This window comes from Lingula anatina, chromosome 4 (assembly GCF_051362555.1).
Source record: "Lingula anatina isolate TDL-2025a chromosome 4, LinAna3.0, whole genome shotgun sequence".
NCBI classification, from domain to species: Eukaryota; Metazoa; Brachiopoda; class Lingulata; order Lingulida; family Lingulidae; genus Lingula; species Lingula anatina.
The window spans coordinates 21,441,698-21,461,768 of NC_141770.1; the positions used below are offsets into that span (position 1 = coordinate 21,441,698).

Sequence of the window (20,071 nt, forward strand, 5' to 3'; positions counted from 1 at the left end):
TATGGTCACAAAAATATCCTCGCTCTAATACTGAAGGTTAGAGATTAAGCTGACCTAGAGAGATCCATTGACTATGGCGAATGTCAGCCGGCAGAGTTTGACCTTGGAGCAGAGTTGGAAGGCTTTGCAGGATTACTACAACCAGCATGGCTCGAAAATTAACATGGCAGAGATGTTCAAGGGAGATTCCTCAAGGTTTAAAACCTACAGGTGAGTTGTCATCGTATTTTTTTCTTGAATTTAAGTCTGACTGTCGACTGCTTTAGTTTATTACAATTTACAGTGAAGACGGATGCCAGTATGTGCATCTTTATTCTCTTTTTTTTTTATGACTTATGTTAGCATAGTTATAAGTTTTGTAGCAATATTCCAGTGTGTACTGAGTATTAATAATGAGAGACAGTTCTTGAAATTTTGTCTTGAATCCTTTTCTTCTTTCCTTTTTTTTTTTTTTTTTTTTTTTTTAAATTGCTTAAATTGCTGAATTAAAATTTTATATAAGTAAATTTCATAAAGTATATTTTATAGTTTAAAACGAATTTTCCTGGAATTTTTCTTTTTATCATCAATGGATTTATTTACCATAATCCTGTGAACAGTTTTAGATTTGTTAAACTTTTTTGATAAAGAGAAAAGTGTCAAAAGTTTCAAGAAATTATTTTTAATACAAAAAGGTCTGCTAGCATTTTATGCCTTTTAGGTAGCTGACAGCCTTCTACACTCACCTGTCATTCCATAGGCTAAACCAACCCCAGTGCCTTTCTTCTACTTTGTGGCAATGTGTCGGATCTTCCTGCCTTATGTTTCGTTTCATATGTGACGTAGATTAAACAAACAAACAAAAAATATGTACTCTGGATAGACCTTGAACAGTGAACTATCAGGAAAGAAACCTGATTCTTTTTATAATGGAAATACAGTCTACTAGACCAGGTGAACTGATACAGAAAAAACAAATGTTACCTGTCCCAAGGTTGTCCAGTTCTTCTTGGGTTGCTCTGGTCTGTGTATGTGCTTAAACAAATGTTGGTTCTACTTTCAGTTTTTGTTTTCTTTCACGGTTTCATTTAACTTTGACCTGAACTTTCAGGAAAAGTGTGGATTTTATTGTAAACATGTCAGGTAAAAATGCCAGATATTTCTTGATTGATTGGCATTTTTAGAGACATTCAGTGCGTGTGACCATATTTAAAAAAAATTGAAATTGACTTGTGGTCAGCGTTCCAACATGTTTGCAATTTTTTACTAAAAAAAAGAAAAGAAAAAAAAAAAAAAAGAGAGAAACAGGAAACTTGAGAAATATTTGCCTAAGCTTTTATGTTTTCAAAAATACAAACTTCTGAATTCAGTTGTCATTCAAAATTTTTAAATTGATACCCAAATTCATAAAATGATATCATTTCCATGCCTCTTCCTTGGTTTTCTGTAAGGAATGAAAAGGGGTAGGTGTGGGTGAGGTCTGTTTTAGACTTTTTGAGCCTTGTTTGTACCCATGGTATACATATGTGAACTCCTTTTTTGACAGATTTTGACAGGTACACAAGCCATTCCATTTTTTGAAAAAATATACACCTCCACACTCGCCTACATGATGGTAATCATGCATTTAAGTACCATTCTAGCAGCAAATTGGGTGACTACAGCTCAGTGCTTGGCTGGTCTTATCTGTGGAGGACCCCTTTATGTCACTGATGCGCTATGTAGTAGTCAGTAATTCTTTTTAGACATCCATTATCATATGGCTGAAATTGATTTTTCCCCAGGTGAGATGTCATTCTTCAGATGACTTATTCTTTTTAGATTTTTGTTATCAGATCTGTTTATGTTGGCTGCATTATGGTTCAAACAACGTAGACTGCATAGTGGTGCACTGATCTGTAGTTTTGTTTTTAGAGTGAAAATTACATTGGTATAGCTTGGGAGATAAATGTCTTAGATCATGGAAATATATTTTTCCTTTTCTATAACTTGCCCCTGGATGGCAGCTAGGATAAATCAGGCCCGTAGCCAGGGGGGGGTTCGGGAGTTTAAAAGAACCCCCCTTTTTGCTGGAAAAAGGTCCACTCTGTGTAAAATTTGACCTAGGTACATGGGGATTATATGGTAAAAGGTCCACTTTTTCAGAAAAAGAACCCCCCCCTTTGAAATTGCTGGCTACGGGCCTGTAAATAGATAACTAAAAGATATTTTGTAGTACTCTATAGAATACAATACTAGTAAAATATCCTTTATATACTCATATAAATCAATAAATAATAAAGTTTATACAATAAACAGAGGGATAGGTAGTCAGACAGACAGACAGACATGCAGGGAGGTTAAGAATAATATATATTATAATGTATAAATTTACCAGCTGGAGATGAGAAATGTTAATGATGTATGAATTTAAATTTAAACTTTAATAATTAAAAAAAAAAAAACAATTCTTTCCTACCCAGTGCCACACTCCAGACACCAGATGGAGACTTGTTGGTGGACTTCTCCAAGAATCTCATTAACCAAGATGTCATGAAACTCCTGATGCAACTGGTGAGTCTCTCTCTCTCTCTCTCTCTCTTATTTCTCTTTTAAAATTTGCTCTGCGTCAGTTCCATGCATCTGTGTAATATCAGGTGTTGTCTGCCTTGTGTGTGCATCATGTTGTGGAAAGGTTAAGAAAAGGTAGTCTTGACAGGAAATGATCTAGACAGTGCCACACAGATTTTGATTTCTTTTGTAATTTGTTTCTCAGAACAGTATATACCAGTAAAAGTTTCAATTATGGTCCTTTAAAGGTCAGAGTATACACATATTATGTTTTAGCAATACATTTAAAGACAAATTAAGACAATTGTATGTTTGGATCAAAATTTTGTCTTAAAGTAAAGACATTTGTATATACTGTGTTTTCAAGATAAACTTAAGATCCATGGAAACAATTAATGACCCATTTAATTATAGCATACATATGTGTTTTAAAGATAAATTTTGGCACTCAGTTGCTCAACCCAATTATTTTGTCTTTTTGTCCATTTTATCAGCATGTGGCATGATCACATGCTTTGTTGTTGTGTCCTTTTTTTATCCACAACAAACCCTGCACAAATATTCGAACTTAGTATGAAAGCCAAGGATATGAATCCAGTGAATAACAGCTAGATCACGACTCAAAAATGGTGCCTTTAAAACCATTCCCTCAATTTGCTCAAATAATTTGCTGCGAATTTTTTGTTCTTACTCACTGAACAATCTAACCTGGCGTGTAATAACCTCAATTGTATTGATGAAATGACATCAGTGAAAGAAAGATGTGGTGTGTGAAATGAACCTGATTATATCATTATTCAGATAGCTAAGATAGCACCATCGTGTACAAATCTAAATCCTTGTTGAATATGTAAGACTGATGAGAACACCTGTATGATTTTGAAGCACTTTGTCAAGTTGACCTTTGAGAACTCCTTTAAACAAAGACTATTTTACTATTATGCTGTTGGCATCCAGCATGCTCTATCTTTTGTTATAAACAGAGTAAAGATTTTAGAAGTTGTTTCCCATGCTGGCATACAGGATTTCAAATGATAAACTGAAAAAGACTGAAAATGTTATAAATACATAAATAGTAATAATGAAGTAGGTGAAATAATTAAAATACAAATTGTAATAATACTGAAATCATTTTCCTTGAAATTCAGGTATTTTCCTTAATCGCCAACGCGTACATCCTATTCAAAACTGTTTTAAAAATTATGATATATAACATATCCTCCGGTTATAAATTTGTTTTTACTGTCAATAGTGAAATTCACCAGGCCCCATTTAAATTTGGAGATACTGTGATTATTTTTCCAGGCAAGAGAACGGGATGTCGAGGCTATGAGAGATGCCATGTTTAGTGGTGAACGAATCAACTTCACAGAGAACAGAGCTGTATTGCACATTGCTCTTAGAAACAGAGGGAATAAACCTATTATTGTGGACGACAAAGATGTGAGTACAATTTTTAGATTGGTTTGTGCATTCATGTTTTGGAAGTTAGGGTGCCATTTTGTACTTGTGTATAAAGGGACTGTGTATAAAATGTTATAAAGGGACTCTTTTATTCAAATACTAGTAAGGAAAAAATATTGCACCTCTACGCAAAATATATTCATTTTGGCATCTGGATTTGAATTTTTGAAAATTACTGACAAGCAAACCATGCTTCTAAGAGAAGGATATTTTTTCCTAGTTTGATGACTACCAGAGGGTCAGTATTGTAGTAGTAACAGGAAAGTATTTGAATTTAAAGTTAAGACTGGCTTTCAGTCTCAAGATCTTTTGGTAAAACCAGCCCTTAATGAAGTAAATGAGAACACTGCCAGTATATTCACAGTTTAAGTTGGACTGAATGAGAAAAAATAACTTTATATTAATAAGCTTTCCTGTTTGCCACAGGTGATGCCAGATGTGAATGCTGTGCTGGCACAGATGAGACAGTTCACAGAGGCTGTCCGTAGTGGTCAGTGGACTGGCTACACTGGGAAGAAGATGACCGATGTGGTCAATATTGGCATTGGAGGGTCTGATCTGGTAAGACACTTGTTACATATTGGTCAATCTGACCTGGTCTCTCACAACAAATATGACAGCAGAGACAGCTTAAACATATTCCTGTAAATGGAATTGAACTGGTACTTCACACCTAACACATTTTGTGCCCTTCCTAATGCATTTTATATCCTAGCCAGATTAGCATTTTCTTTTTCTCACCTAACACATTCTACTTTACACTTAGCACTACTATACACATGAAATACTCATTAAATGTGTCACACTAAACACACTGATTTACATGCTGTATTTGTGTCAGTCTGAACCAGAACTTACGGCACCACTGGGTGTCACAATCCCTTGTCTCATATCAACTGTTATTTTTTCTCTTAATGACACATATAATACATCATTTAATATATAATGTCATACTAAACTGATCCTAGATTGGTTGTTGATCTCCTTGTTGAATTATCATTGTTTTCGATAGGGTCCATTGATGGTGACGGAGGCACTGAAGCCATATTCAGTGGGTGGTCCCAATGTCCATTTTATCTCCAATATTGATGGTACCCATCTGGCCAAGACAGTGAAACAACTGAATCCAGAGACCACACTGTTCATTATTGCCTCTAAGGTAGGTGAACTTTTTGTTGAACTTCTTTAAAAAAGGTACAAAATTAAAAATTTACAGAATTTGTAAGCTACAGCACAGTTCAGCAGGTTTGGGGAGAACTAACATCAGCCATTTGAGAATATTGTTTAACTACTGAAGAACCCAACATTTGATGAAGTTTGATATTTTACCATGATAGAGTGATTTACTTTAACCTTGATGAAAAATGTATTATATGACATAAAAGAAATTTGAAAGTTTCATGTATTATGGCTCATAACTTAATTTCCAGACTTTCACCACTTTGGAAACCATCACCAATGCCAACTCTGCCAAGCAGTGGTTTCTACAGCAAGCCAATGATGTTAGTGTTCATGACTTGTTTTACTACAGGATTGAAGTAAAATGTGACTTGAAGACTTAAGTTTATGTCTACTTTAAGTTTAAAGATAAATTGACTTGAAGCTTTTTATTGCCCAAAAACTTTTTATTGCCCAAAAACTTTTTATTATAACATTAATTTTGATGAAAGAAAAGTTTGTCACACTAATGAAAATATTGTATTCTATTAAGATAACAAAGTTGGTTTTGCATAGTTATTTCCTTTTAGTAATAGGGGTTTAGTCAACAATAGAATTGTATGTCAAGTTTTTGACATGAAATTGAGTTGATTTAAAGTAAAAGATGCACTGTTGTGTTTCAATTATGCAGAGTGGTGATGACAAGTAATGTATTAATAATGATTTTTTATATTTCAGCCTGCTGCTGTTGCAAAACACTTTGTGGCTCTGTCAACAAATAATGTGAGTTAAAAGATTATCATCACTATTTAATGTGAAAATAGTTTTATTGGATCTCAGTTTGATAGACAGAAAGTTTTCATATATGATAGATCCATGCAGCATTTGATTTACCTGTTGACTGTTTTGTCTGTTCACTCTGACCAAGAGTTGTGGCCAAGTCTGTCACAGTAACAGTGGTGATTAGTTTCTAGTAAGATATGATACTCACGGTGAGATCTAATACAGTTGCCAGTAGATTCACGTGCTAGCTAGGCACATGGTGTTTTTCTTACTGGGGATGTTGTATGCAACATAAAGAAATATGCTCCAATTGGCCTCTCTAATTAAACACTGGAGATCTCAGTACAGGATCATAACCAACTTCTTGAATAATTATATGAAAAAACATATGCATTATACAAGTGTTAATAAAAAAAATTAAGAGTTACTTTAATAAAAGACTAACAGTTGAACTTGATCATATATGTCATTATACAAGAGTAGCAACTTCATCATTAAAGTGTCTCTTAATTTGATTATATGCATGTGGTACATCTTGATAGTTGAATTTTCTTTGCTACATTGAATTAGTGGTATAATTTATTCATTGCAGGCAAAAGTTAAAGCATTTGGAATAGATGAGAAGAACATGTTTGCATTCTGGGATGTAAGTTTAGTTTGTAATGTTGTATGTTGTTTTTTCCAATGAAAAGGTAAAAAAATGGAAAGATAATTATTTGGTATGTTGATTTTGATGTAACAGTATTTTGAATTATATTGTGACTTTAATTCCTTACTCTGCATACATCTGTCATTTTATTTCATATTTTAGATAATAATTGATAACATTTAGATATATTTTAAATGTTTAGTGGGTTGGAGGACGCTACTCTCTTTGGTCGGCCATAGGGTTGTCAATTGCTGTGCACATAGGTAAGATATTGTAAAATGTGATTTTGTATGGTTATATGAGAAAATATACTGTATGGGTTGATTTTTTTTTCTTTTTTTTTTTTTTTTTTTTGTTAAATGCCTGTATTTAAGTGATTAAAGAAAATTTTGATTTTCAATTAAAAGAAATATTGTAAAGATTTCAATTTGAAAAGATGTTAATGTTTTGAAAGATAAGGTAGAATTAATGAAAAAGATTGACATGAATTTTTTTTTCAAATGTTGTACACTGTAAGAAAAGAAAGTATAAGAATTTTTGTTTTCCCAGGCATGGATAATTTTGAGCAGCTTCTCACTGGTGCTTTCCTGATGGATCAACACTTCCAGTCAGCTCCACTGGAGCAGAATGTAAGTACACTGGGGTAGATGGAGACATATGTTCTTTTTGCTGAGGCAGGTCCACTGTGAGGGAGTGAATGATTGTGTAGAAGAGGAGACAACTCCACTGAAAGTTTGCAGAATGAACAAGTTGTTGTATGAGATAGTTGCAGTTAGACAAACACACACATATACACACGTGGGCGCATTCACACACACACACACACACACACACACACACGCTCACTATTGCCTGTTGGAGGTGCATCATCTGTGATAATGTTATATGAATGTTCACATAATGTCTTCATATTTCAGATTCCTGTGATTTTAGCTTTGCTGGGTGTCTGGTATCACAATTTCTATGGTGCTGAGACTCATGCACTGCTGCCATATGATCAAGTAAGTTTGTTGTGTAGAAAAAGGAACTCTGTAAGGGCAAGTAAAGATAGCGTTGCCTGGGGAAATAGTAATAGATTTAAAAATTAGTGTTTAAGATATGAAAAAATACATGTGCTCTGTGTTCTATACTTATTTTGATTTTAGTTTCAAGAGTTTATTTCATTTTAGGGAATTCGGGATGGAAAGAATATAAAAAAATTCTTTTTATATAATTTGTAAAACCAGTGAATTTCATACAAGGTAACTAAAGTGAGAGGCCTTTCTTACTTTCTTTGGTAAGCTCATTAGCATGATGTTTCTGAGCTTTGAATTCTGAAGTTTGTGAATTATAAGCATAAGGTATCTGTAGTATTTATATCATGTTTCAGTACATGCATCGCTTTGCTGCTTACTTCCAACAAGGTGACATGGAGTCCAATGGGAAGTATGTCACACGCAGCGGGGCACGTGTGAACTATAGCACTGGTCCTATTGTGTGGGGAGAACCTGGAACCAATGGACAACATGCATTTTATCAGCTGATTCATCAGGGTTAGTGGGCAAGTCTGTGTGCTTCTGGATGGGTGTTTTGTGGGATATAATTATTGCTTCTGTCGGGGTTCCCAGCCTATCTGGAAGTAGGGAAAACCTGGAAAAGGATTTCCCATTTTTCTGTTCAGGGAAAAGTCACGAAATTTTAGAAAAGCTTCTCAAATGAGGGGGAAATCAAGACATTTCGTTTGGTCAGACATTTGCAGCTCATGTCCATACCACACAGTAATTGTTTTTCTTAGGATCTACAATAGTTGTTTATGGAAGGTGTTGAAAGTGAGAAATAGGTCAAAATTATGATCCTGGAACTTCAGCCTTCAATCGGGAAAATAAGTGGAATTTGTTTCCATAAAATACAGGAATATCCTGTTCTGTATTTTAATGGATGTTACAGTCATCAAATTAAGGCACCATAATTACACGATGAAAGAAAATTTACCAAAAACAAGATGTATTTTTCAGTTGAGGAAAAGTATTAATTTTGGGATATTTTGCTTTATCAGGTACCCGTCTTGTTCCCTGTGATTTCCTGATCCCTGTAGAGACTCAGAACCCCATCCAGGATGGACTACACCACCAGGTAAATACAGAACAGTCTCACCAGGTGCAGTCACAAGCATAGGACAGTCTCACCAAGTGCAGTCACAACCATGCAGCAAAGTCTCCCCAAGTGTAATCACAGCCATGCAGCTCAATCTCACTTAATGCAATCACAGCCTTGCAGCTCAATCTCACTAAATGCAATCACTGCCTTGCAGCTCAATCTCACTAAATGCAATCACAGCCATGCAGCACAATCTTATCAAGTGCAATCAAAACCTTTCAATGCAATCTCACCAACTGTTCATTGAAGTTGGACGTTCAGTGGTGTTTCATTCAATTTTACTGTAGCAATCACAATTTTTCAAGGACATTGCCAGTAAGGACCTATTAATTGTGCCAGATACCCTTTTCTGGAGACAGGGAGTTTTAATGATGAAATGAGACTTTGTGATTATCATGGTTAACCTGAATCAAAAGCCACTAACTGTCTGAGTCCTACATGTATAAGAGCGAGTATATGGAGACTTGCAAATGAAGAGGATAGAATGTATCTGAACAGAAGCTCATTATACTTAAAATCTATTTTGCTGTGATTTATTTATTCATTTATTTATTTATTTCAGATTCTGCAGGCCAACTTCCTGGCCCAGACAGAAGCCCTGATGCTGGGAAAGTCTAAAGATGTAGCAGAAGCAGAACTCAGGAAGGCAGGCATGGATGAGGCAAAGATCAAGCATATTTTACCCCATAAAGTGTTTGAGGGAAATAGACCCACAAACTCCATTGTCTTCCAGAAGTTATCACCTCTAATGCTGGGAACTATAATAGGTAAAATGTACTCAGTCTGTTCTCTCTCTCTCTCTCTCTCTCTCTCTCTCTCTCTCTCTCTCTCATTTATTGATTCTTATTTAAAACTTTTTTCCTTTCTGGCACCTCGAGTCATAATTACAAATACAACTGATAGCAATTACAGCTTTACTGACAGGTTGCATTTCATTTCAGAGTCATTTTTGTGATGTCATATGGTCTGATATGTGCTGTGTATTGAATAAATTTATTTAATAGAATTTGAAATGTCTTTTACTTCAAAATGTGTGTGACTTGCATGAATCAAGAGATGCACCTTTGATAATAATAATGTAGTATTAAATATGTTATTTTGATGTGTTATTTGCAGCCATGTATGAACACAAGATATTTGTCCAGGGAGTGATATGGGACATCAACTCCTATGACCAGTGGGGGTAAGTGGTGGAATAATGATAATAATAAAAATGATGATAAACTTTTTATTGCACATTCCACATAAACAGTGGGGCACCTTACACAATGATGAAGTTATGAAAACATTGCAATAAGATAACACAGTGACTAATAGCAATCATTCAGAAGCATTACTTGTCTTTGTGTGGGTATCACTAGTAACCCTTCACATATGGTTATCTCTGTTACTGTAAAAATCACAATTGTTGTTTTGTGTTAATAGATATGATTAATTGATAATAAATATACATTATTTATTTTATTTATATATACATTTCCAGAGTTGAGCTGGGCAAGGCACTGGCCAATGTCATCCAACCAGAACTGAAGGGGGCGGAGCCAGTCAGCAGTCACGACTCTTCTACCAATGGTCTCATCAACTTCATCAAATCTCACCGAAAGTGAAAAGAAGGGTGACATTAATTGTGTGGTGGTTATAATACAATTCATTCTTGATATATATATATTGTTCTTACTCCCGAGTTTCAGAGGTTGAAGGAAATTCAACCCCAATTAACTTAAAGGTTGTGCTGCAACCATTATTTCCAGAATGTTCTGCTTTCAACTTGAAAACACCCAAGATTAATATACCCATTAGCATACGTAACTTACATTTTTTTGTGTTCTTTCAAACCCTATATAAAAACTACCACATGATTGCTGAAAAATGGTTAGAAATAGTAGTCATTGGGAATAATGTTTTTAAGTTGAGGATCTCATGAAGATGGTGATGACAGCAAATTAACTTTATTTTGATGTTATAATTGTTAGATATTATAGGTACTACTGGTGTAGAAGTTAATTGTTAAAGGTTTTTAATAAATTATACAGTTAGAATTGGATGGGAAAGAGGAAAAGTGATCAGAGAGATAGTATCTTGTTTATCATTTGAGTAAAATTTTAATTTTGAAAAATGTAAGAATGTACTTGTTTAAGAACATATTCAGAAAAGTCATAATTTAAATGATAAAGCTGTTAACTTTTGATTAGAACAAAAGACGTCTCACTTTTAATGTATATTTATACAATTACTTATGCCTAGTTATATATCAAAACAGAATCACCAACTCTGCTCACTTGTCAGTATTAAAATACGTAATTTTTGACTATGGATTTCCTTTGTTGCTGGTTTTATATAAATATTATTGATTTGACTTTGATCATGGATTATTAAGAAAACATTGCCAGATAGTTAATAAAACTGTCACTGGCAAGGAATATATATATAAAATTTTAGACCATCACTTTTTTACGCCAACTGCTGAGAGGTTCAGCCTCACTCTCCGAGTTCTCAATTGGTCACAACTGATAATACTGGTACATGTAGTATCATCGATCTGTGCAAAGTGTCCAAGGTTAGTTCTATGTCGTTAAAGGTGGTCTGAGAGGTGTTGACAACCCTTGAATATATGATACCATAATCCAGGGTTGGAGTCTCTATTACTTGGTTTTCTTGTGGTTTTACTAATTGGAAATGCTGTCAGAGAGCCCCCTGAGGTTCAATGTTTACTTGAAACTAACCCCTACTATCAGGGTACCAAACAGCTTATATGGTGTAAACTGTTCTGTCTGAGGCAGAAATTAGATGGGAATGTTAAAGGGTTTAAGTTAAATCTTTGTTTAAGGGCTGTTTGGTATAAACAGATAAAACATTGTTTCAGTGCAATTACTGTGTTGCTTTTCTTTTATTGACGTAATACTTAGTTATTACAGGTTGTTTACACTAAAATATATTGATGAGTTTAATGTCTGTTATGAACTAAATTGTTTTGCACAAGGTTGGATTCATGTTACTATCAGGAACTATTCTAACAGAGAATTAAGGTAAACATTTGCACAAAGGATTGGCCTAATATGCTAAGAGAAAAAGACGTAAATCAAAATAAAAAATTTCAAGAAGTTGTCCAAATATTGATTTTTTAAAAATATAACAGACTAAAATACTCCATATAAGACAGGCTGTAAAATGTGCATGTGTACTTATGACAAACAATGTGGTAATAAACAAATTCCCTACGTAATTCCTTATCTATACTTAATTGAATGAAGAAGAGTTATCATCTCGTCTTTAAAGTAATTGTTATAAATGAAAGAATGGCGCATCTAGTTCAGTAGCAATTCACGATGCTTTCAAGTTATGGAGCCCTGGTCGTGTCTGGACACGGACACGCACGCACACCAGCGCATGCTCATGTGCACAAGCCCTCACACGTGCAGGGCAATATGGTGAAAATTGTGCATGTTACTGAGATTTTCAAAACATTTTAAGCCTATAGAAATTGTGTACTAGAATCGATAATTATTGTACTCAAATTATAACCGAGGCATTGATTATTTTCAAATTATACCTTGGGACAGGTTTGGATTCATCTGATCCTGTACACCTGTACAGCTTCTCTCCAATTTCATTTTATTATTGAAGTGTTTTAAATGCCCCGTGTAGTTTTCAAAGTGAAGAACTGGCACTTCCAGATTTTAGTTGGTATTAGAGCAAATTATCAGAATATTGCAAGTTGAGACTGGAGTAAGATTGCTTAATACGTAAGTCAATTTTATTTTCATCATTTGTAAGTACTATTGTCTAACCTTTGTAAATGATGGCCAATTTATGGGAATAAAGTGCTTTTAAGGGTGGGATGGTAGTATTAATATGTACTAGATTTATCAGAACCCATAATCTACTCAATTTGAATGGCATTTTTGCTTTTTAAAGTAATTTAAAAAAATTGCTTTTAACACATATAAATTATAAATTATTAATACAGCACAGTGAGATAACAGTGTAAAAGATGCAGTGTAATATGTCATGAAATGTGGAGATAAATATCGGGGTAAATTCTGAATCTGCATCATTTCCGTTAAAATTTTATAAATATCGACCTTCGACCTATTCTTTAAATAGTATTATGTGTGTACACATGTCTGTGGAAAAATGCCCCATTTTCTTTCCCCTGGATCATTCCAATTGGGGGTGTCAGGTGGGATAGATCCATTACTTGTGAGGGATGTCAGGTGACAAGTCCATTCCACTTGAGGGGTGACAGGTGGGGTAGGTGCATTCCATTCGAGAGGTGGTAAGTGTGGCAAGTTCAGTTCACTGGAGGGGTATAAGATGGGTTGAGTCCTTATTTGATATAAAGAAATTAGAACAAATCCCCAAATGTCGATTTAATCAAGTTCTTGTTTATTCCAACAGCATACATATGTATTATATTTTTACTAAGTATCACAGCAGTTTTCTCAACAGATACATTGGTACATAACACTGAATTTACACACCCATACCAGGGTTTACTTGCTGATAGCATGGTAAGGTGCTCCCTTAAAACACTGAATGAACATGCCCTTTTCAGGACCACTCATAACACAAGAAGCAACGTCTTGCACAGTGAACAATTAGTACATACTAGCATGCATGCAAAAATGGCACATCTGATGCTCTTCATCAGAATAACCATAAATATATATTCATAGATAGATATAAGGTTAAAATATCATGACAAACTGTGTTCATTATATTTTGTTAAATACTGCAAATTATCAACTTCTTGATCATGAACAAAACTTGTCAGGTTTTCTTTACATATATCTTAAACCTGCAGAACATGTGATGCAACTTTTGAAACTTTTTCTATTCCATTGTTAACAAATACCTTCTTTCAGTTATGAAAGATCAAATAGGCTGCCCTGAAAATAGTTCATAGAGCAGTCCAGCCTTTTTATTGTGCAATTCCCAATCCCCTCTTTATCTTTTGGCTTAAAACTATCAGTTTAAGTGTTACTGTATGTGATAGCTGACTGGAATAGGGTATTGAGAAAAAAATGTTGGAGTAATTTTGTACAATGCCATGAACAGGGATGTGTAACGGACAAAGGGTGTGCTAGTAATAATGGGGTCATGAGCATTACATTCATTAGCCACAACCTTGATAATTTCAGTGTATATATAATCATGTAAAATGGGAGTCACACTTAATATAGGTATGATTCTCCAAATCCGTTATCTTATTTTCAGTTATCACGGCAGTCTATCTTGCCACCCCAGTGGTGCAACCTATTGTTTAATAAATTTATAACAATAACACCATCTGTCTTAACACAAACACAGAACCTGTCTGCATTAATGTAGTCAAGATTTAATATAATCAAAAGGAAATGATTGTTTAGCCAGATACTAAATGCCAGTTAGCAAAAATGAGCATTATTTATATTAATTAGGAAATTAAAGATGGTATTGCATGTTTCCTTTTACTTTTTTTCCAAGGTGTTTCTCCCATCACCATCTAATAAGACAGCATCTGTCTCATTGGTAAAACCCAATACAAAGGCACAAAAGTTGACCAATCATGACCATGGTAACTATCACGAGTACCTTAATTGATTTATAAGAACTTTCAGTTTCCTCAATATATAAAAGTCTATAGATAACAAACTATGTACAAAGCAAATAAACACATTCCAGAGTGAAGTAATGTGCAGATGTGTAAGCACTTGGTTATCAAACAAACTGAACTCGGCCTGAATTAGATAAAAGCCTGTCAATATACAAACTAAATTATATTCAAATGAAAATTTACCACATGGACCGAAATTGTGTACGTCCATCTACAATGTTATTGTGGTTAAACTGTGATGTGTTATACATTTCGCTTACTGGGAGCAAAAAGTACAAACAATGTTCAATTAAGTTATAGATCAAACCAGCCTTACTGTTATACTGAATTATTTGTGCATTCTGGCATAAGAAATGTCCATATACACAGAATCATATGCACCCAAGTAGCTCACAGTCTTCACTCACTGTTACTGAGCTCCATGCTGTGCTTTGAAAATTTCTCTCAATGAAATTAAATATGCATCTCCTGGATATCTATATATTATCTCCGTATGAAGAAAAGTCTCCTTGTGCAACTATCATTGGTTATGAAGACTCTTTTTCCCCTGTTATCAATGATCATATATATATGTATATATATGTAAACTCTTGCTCCTAGACATGGGATATCTACTCCTGCCCAAACCCTTCAGTTTCTTCAATAGCAAAAGTCAGTTTTTCCACTAGTTGCTCATAACTTTTGTATGGAGGAAGGTCCAGCCTGTTGAAACATGTGTGACTCCTGGGCAGCCAGGTCTCCTTGCCCACCTTCTCTATGCAGAATCTCTGGGGCCCATTGCTCCCTGAAAGTTCACACAGCAAACAAATAAAATCTGGTACACAATGGTTGGCTGCTTAGAGGGAAAATTTGAGCAATAGATGTGATGTTTTATTCAGCATAAAACATGACTGATGGTTATAAATGCATTTTAACATTTACCGAATTTCAATGAAATGAAATTAATCAATAAAATTAACAAAATACCAAGCAAAGAGAAGCATCTTTATTAAATTCTCTGACACTATAAGTTATGACTAACTGAACAGTTTGGAGGGTGTTGAATTCCTTTCACTAGTACTTACCCATGAGTTCTGAGAAACCTCCCACTGGGAGGCGACAGGTCCCCGTCACAAACTGTAGCAAACGTGTTCTCTTCTCATTGTCAATCTCACGCACAAACTGTGACATAAAAAAAAGAAAATTATCATTTTGGAAGCATATAACATTGGCAACCTACACAAAGATAACTGAAAATATAATTTTGAAATTCTATTTAAGTATAATGTTAAGATAAATAAAAGTTTAGAGGATTGGTTTTGTTTGTGTGCATGTTGAAGCTGTAGTTAGTGGAGTGGACCATAGTGACTTCTAATTTTACCAAACTTTCTTTTATTCATATTTAGACTACATCGACACAATGAGAAAGAAAAGAAAATTGTTGAATATTCAAAGATTTTAAATCTTTCACAGAATTGAACACTTTCATCAGTATTCAATGCCCTTATTTACTCAACACCTGGGAAGTATATTTCTTTCTTTCTTATTTATTTATTTTTTTTTTTTTGAGAGGGGGGGGGGGGTGTGAAGGAAATTGTCCTCACCTTCCAGAACCAGACCACCTGTTTACTGCTCCTGGTGTAGTGCCTGTAGATTGTATTCTTCTCCCAGTCATCAATGTCAACCTCCTGCATTCCACACAGCATTAACTGGAGAATAGGGATGTACAAAATACATGACAATCTAGATAATTTATATACAGACTTCCTGCATTCCACACTGCATTAACTATTAACTAGAGAATTGTAGAGAAAAACCCACACAGCATTAATGAGGTTATATATCGACTGCCGCATTTCATACAGCATTTAGGGGAAAACAGACATATATGCCCAATACACATCATGCAAATATCCATTTTCAGTGCTATATCAATATAAATATATATACAAATATTTATCAAACAATACACTTAAAGATTTTGGGACAAGTCAAAAATATGTTGGACATACCTCCAACTCCCTCTCATCAAAGTACTGTAGCCACTGCAGAGGGACTACTTCATTGAATCCATCAAGGAAGGCTTTAGTCTGCTCTTCCACGCCTCGGGTAAAGCGCCAGTTAGTCATCAACCTGAGAGTAAACAGGCAGACATCAGTCAGTACACATTGTATTTCAAAAATGCTCAGTAATTTTCTCTTAAGGATTTGGGTTTTTCACCCTTGAGGTTAGAAATTATTTTTATCACTGCATAGTCTAACCATTGCTGTTGAAATACTTTCTTCTCTTCAGTAAAAATTTGTAACAAAATTATTTCTTACATCTTTGTTGCAAACAGAATGTTTTTCAGCAAAATTAATCTATTGAACTGATTCGAACATGAAACCGCTACCCACTGCCAGTCTGAATAGAACAACTTATAAAAACACCGTCTAAGTAATAACTGCAATAGCTATTCAATTACACAAGTCACGCAGACAAAGAAAGCCACATATGCATTTTGTAAATAAAAGACTCCACTTACTCTATGTACTCATCCTTATTAGCTTCTGTCACCTCTACCTTGTCTCCATTCTCTTTCAACTCCACATGTTCTATTTTACCCAGGGTCTCAAAGTCTGCACTGAAGAACATCTCAAGACCACATTCTTCTATGTTGTTTTCCCTGAAAAAAAGTGAAAAGTAAATTGGATAATTTAATACTAGTCAACGTACCAGGCAAACTCACTTAATATCTAATGCAATACAAGATGTAGTAAAGACCAATCCTGATAACACTCACTTTTAGATAAGATACCGCAATATATACAAGCTTAATGCAAGTCTTGTCTCAAATTTCTCATCCAGTAAATTTTATTCCTTTATTTCAATTGATATTTTTCTTCTTATTGAGCATCTTAGTTTTTCACATCAAGCTTGAAATTATGTGCTTTTCAGAGCAACGCAATCAAATCTATTTGATGCAGCAAATGACATTAACAATCCAAGTATAGTTAACAGACAAGAGACTTCCAGACAGCATATCTGAAAATGTGTAAAGCATGAATGTAGTACTTATCTATTATAATTTTTGTTGCTCATCTTTTTCAGTATCAAGGCTTGAAAATGTATAGAATAGAGAATTCCATGAAGTTAAAAAAAAAAAAGTCACACAAGAGTCTAAAGAAACTTACTGTTGTTGGCTAATAATGCTCCATTATATTGATTTTTATCTTGGGCCACATTTAGTGGTATTTTCTGCAGACACACTTATACCACAATTCCTAAATGTAATACTCACTTGATCCATACTAAAGAATTGAAGAACTCTGGATCTATAGACTCCAGGTCCGTCATGGTGAGCTTTTTGTTTAACATCTTCTTGTAGAATGGAAGTGTGAACCCGCTGTCGATGAATTTACCATGATATAAAGCCTGAAATGATGATAAATAAGTAAGTTTTTTAGGTCATATTTGGAGCAAGATGCTACTGTAACAGTGCAGAAGATACTTATGTAACTGACTAAAACATAATTGAGAGAAAAAGATAAATAAACTGGATATGATTATCTTAATACTGCAAAATTAACACTTCTAAAATGTTCTGAGTAACTTAATTATGTAAAAAGAAAACAAGAAGTTTCATATTGAGAAATTTGAAAAACGTATTATAATTAGAATAAAAACTCTTGTCAATTTAGTAGTTGGAGTGCTGAAGCTAAGAGAGCATACAAAAAGTTTGATATAAAAATAAGAAGTTGCTTATCAAAAACATGAAAAGCAGACATATAGCCTTATCTACATGGGGCTGCAGACAACACAACCTGTTCGACTGCTGACTGAAGATGGTGCTGTAGACAAGACAAGCCTACTTACCATTGCTATCACCCGGCCAATGAACCTGAAGTACATTAGATGGTCTGGGTTGACGGAAGAAGCTGCATTGATCTGTAGGGAGTAGTTATTGCTGTTGGCATACTCAAACAGGCAATACATGGGGTTGAGCACTTCATGGGACAAGTGAAAGAACCACTCCCTGCAAAAATGTCATTCTTTAAGTTCTTTAATTTAAACTTTCCAAGATGTTATTAATAAACACTATGAAGACTGCTGACACAAAATGAAAGTGCTATCCAGCAGAAAATTGATAACATAAAATTTCATTTAAAAACATGATAACTGGACATACAAAGTTAAAACAACTAATTTTTTTTAATTAGAAAAGATAACTTGTTTTTTTCTTTTTTTTCCCGAAGAATTCATAACCATCATGTTTGAATGACCTACAGATGATTAATTCCTGGTGTTCAGTTGTGACATACCTTGCTAAACCTCCATAGTCCAGACCCTCCTCTCCACGGAATATTATATACAGCCTCCGGCGAAGATCAAAGGGCTGCAGACGCATGATCTAACAAAGGATAATGGAAAACATAAATGGCTATTCTGTCTCCAAGGCCATTTTTCTTCTGCAAAAAATCTTTGCTTGGATTTATATATGAAGATGGCGGGTGCTTATTGATTATTTTCAATATATATTTGTCAATTTATCCTTGTTTTTTTTAAAAACTTTTGTTGATCTCTTAGTATAAAAGATTGAAAATGTTTTTATCTAACTTTCACACAAAACTAAATATCACCGAAGCTTTAGAAAGTACTGAATAATACTAAGCTTTGAAAAGCAATATCTTCAACATTATTATTTCATTTTTCAAATATACATGTAAAAAAAAAAACATTCATTTAACAGTTTCTGAATTCAATGAAAAAAACTTGCAGTATTATGCCATGCTTATAACAGCCCGAGCTTCTGCAAATCACTGCCATTGCCCAGCAATCAATCCTTTCATCTTACACACAATCAGTTACTATGCAAATTTCATCATTTTTAAATCTATGAAACATTTTTAAATCTATGAAACTATCCAAAGTTACATTCATCCCATAGTTGGAAAAATCCCCAGTACTTTCATTTCTCATTTATAAAAAAAAAAAATTCTAAACAGGAAAACATATGCAGCAAAATTATGAAGCAGTGATGATCTTTCCAAGCTTAAATTTGAAGCACACCATTTCATTTCAATTCTTTGAATCAATGAGAATCAAATAAATTATTTATTAAAATGCATTACCTGTTGAAAAGATTCCTCAAACATGTTCTCTCGACTCAAGCTAATTTTCACATGTCCTGGCAAAGCATTGGACTGAGGAGGAGGAGGACACAAGAACCAATCAGTATAATTGTATGATGGATTAGGTGAACTTTCAACTGATTAGTATGGATTATATGGCTATCGATCATTATAATACACCACCTTTCTGATATGATGTTCTTTGCCCAGTTTCACAAAAGAAATTTAGCTGGAAAGTTAGTCCCAACTGTAAGACCAAAAATTTTATTCTACTTTGATACAAGACGAATCTATAATGGTCCAAATGCACTGCTTTAATGACAACAGAGAAAATAGCTAATGTTTCAGTTACTCAATTTAAGTGGACTGCTATGCATTTATCCTAAAGTAGATCAAAACTTTGTGGTCATAAAATTTGGACCAACTTTTAATCTGAATTTTTTTTTCTGTGAAACCTTGAACGGTGGTAGGATCACAGCCAAACAGCAGCAGAAATGGCAGTGGATTCAAACATTTCTCAGTGGATTAGTATAAATCATATGCAAAAATCCATACATATATCAGCAAGGTTCATTGTGCCTGGATTATATCTGTTCTGTTCAGCTCCCTGCTGGATCAATTATGATATGCAGAAAAATAAGCAATATGGTTTCACCATGCAGAAAG

The 20,071-nt window shown here is 34.2% G+C and overlaps 2 protein-coding genes across 4 annotated transcripts in view; one reads left to right on the forward strand and one right to left on the reverse strand.

The window, feature by feature from the left end:
- The first annotated feature begins 37 nt into the window (after window positions 1-37).
- On the forward strand, window positions 38-11,830 carry LOC106151788 (glucose-6-phosphate isomerase-like). The gene is made up of 16 exons (XM_013525200.2): window positions 38-210; window positions 2,442-2,532; window positions 3,835-3,972; window positions 4,420-4,554; window positions 5,006-5,152; window positions 5,424-5,495; window positions 5,890-5,934; window positions 6,527-6,580; window positions 6,786-6,846; window positions 7,133-7,212; window positions 7,501-7,584; window positions 7,953-8,115; window positions 8,619-8,695; window positions 9,282-9,486; window positions 9,836-9,902; window positions 10,203-11,830. Exons 1-16 carry the CDS (start codon window positions 74-76, stop codon window positions 10,324-10,326), a joined length of 1,680 nt encoding a protein of 559 aa, XP_013380654.2. The 5' UTR covers window positions 38-73; the 3' UTR covers window positions 10,327-11,830.
- Window positions 11,831-13,082: 1,252 nt separating this feature from the next.
- Window positions 13,083-20,071, reverse strand: part of LOC106151787 (NEDD4-like E3 ubiquitin-protein ligase WWP1) — a 33,144-nt gene continuing 26,155 nt past the window's right edge. For 2 of the 3 annotated variants that reach the window (XM_087012239.1, XM_087012240.1), the window contains 9 exons: window positions 19,406-19,477; window positions 18,596-18,684; window positions 18,150-18,309; window positions 17,575-17,708; window positions 16,819-16,959; window positions 16,307-16,427; window positions 15,899-16,003; window positions 15,380-15,476; window positions 13,083-15,099 (listed from right to left, as the gene is read on the reverse strand). In XM_087012239.1, coding sequence (XP_086868365.1) covers window positions 14,927-15,099; window positions 15,380-15,476; window positions 15,899-16,003; window positions 16,307-16,427; window positions 16,819-16,959; window positions 17,575-17,708; window positions 18,150-18,309; window positions 18,596-18,684; window positions 19,406-19,477 — 1,092 coding nt within the window. In that variant the 3' untranslated portion in view covers window positions 13,083-14,926. The remainder of the gene's footprint in view (window positions 15,100-15,379; window positions 15,477-15,898; window positions 16,004-16,306; window positions 16,428-16,818; window positions 16,960-17,574; window positions 17,709-18,149; window positions 18,310-18,595; window positions 18,685-19,405; window positions 19,478-20,071) is intronic. The other variant, XM_087012241.1, reaches the window with a different exon arrangement.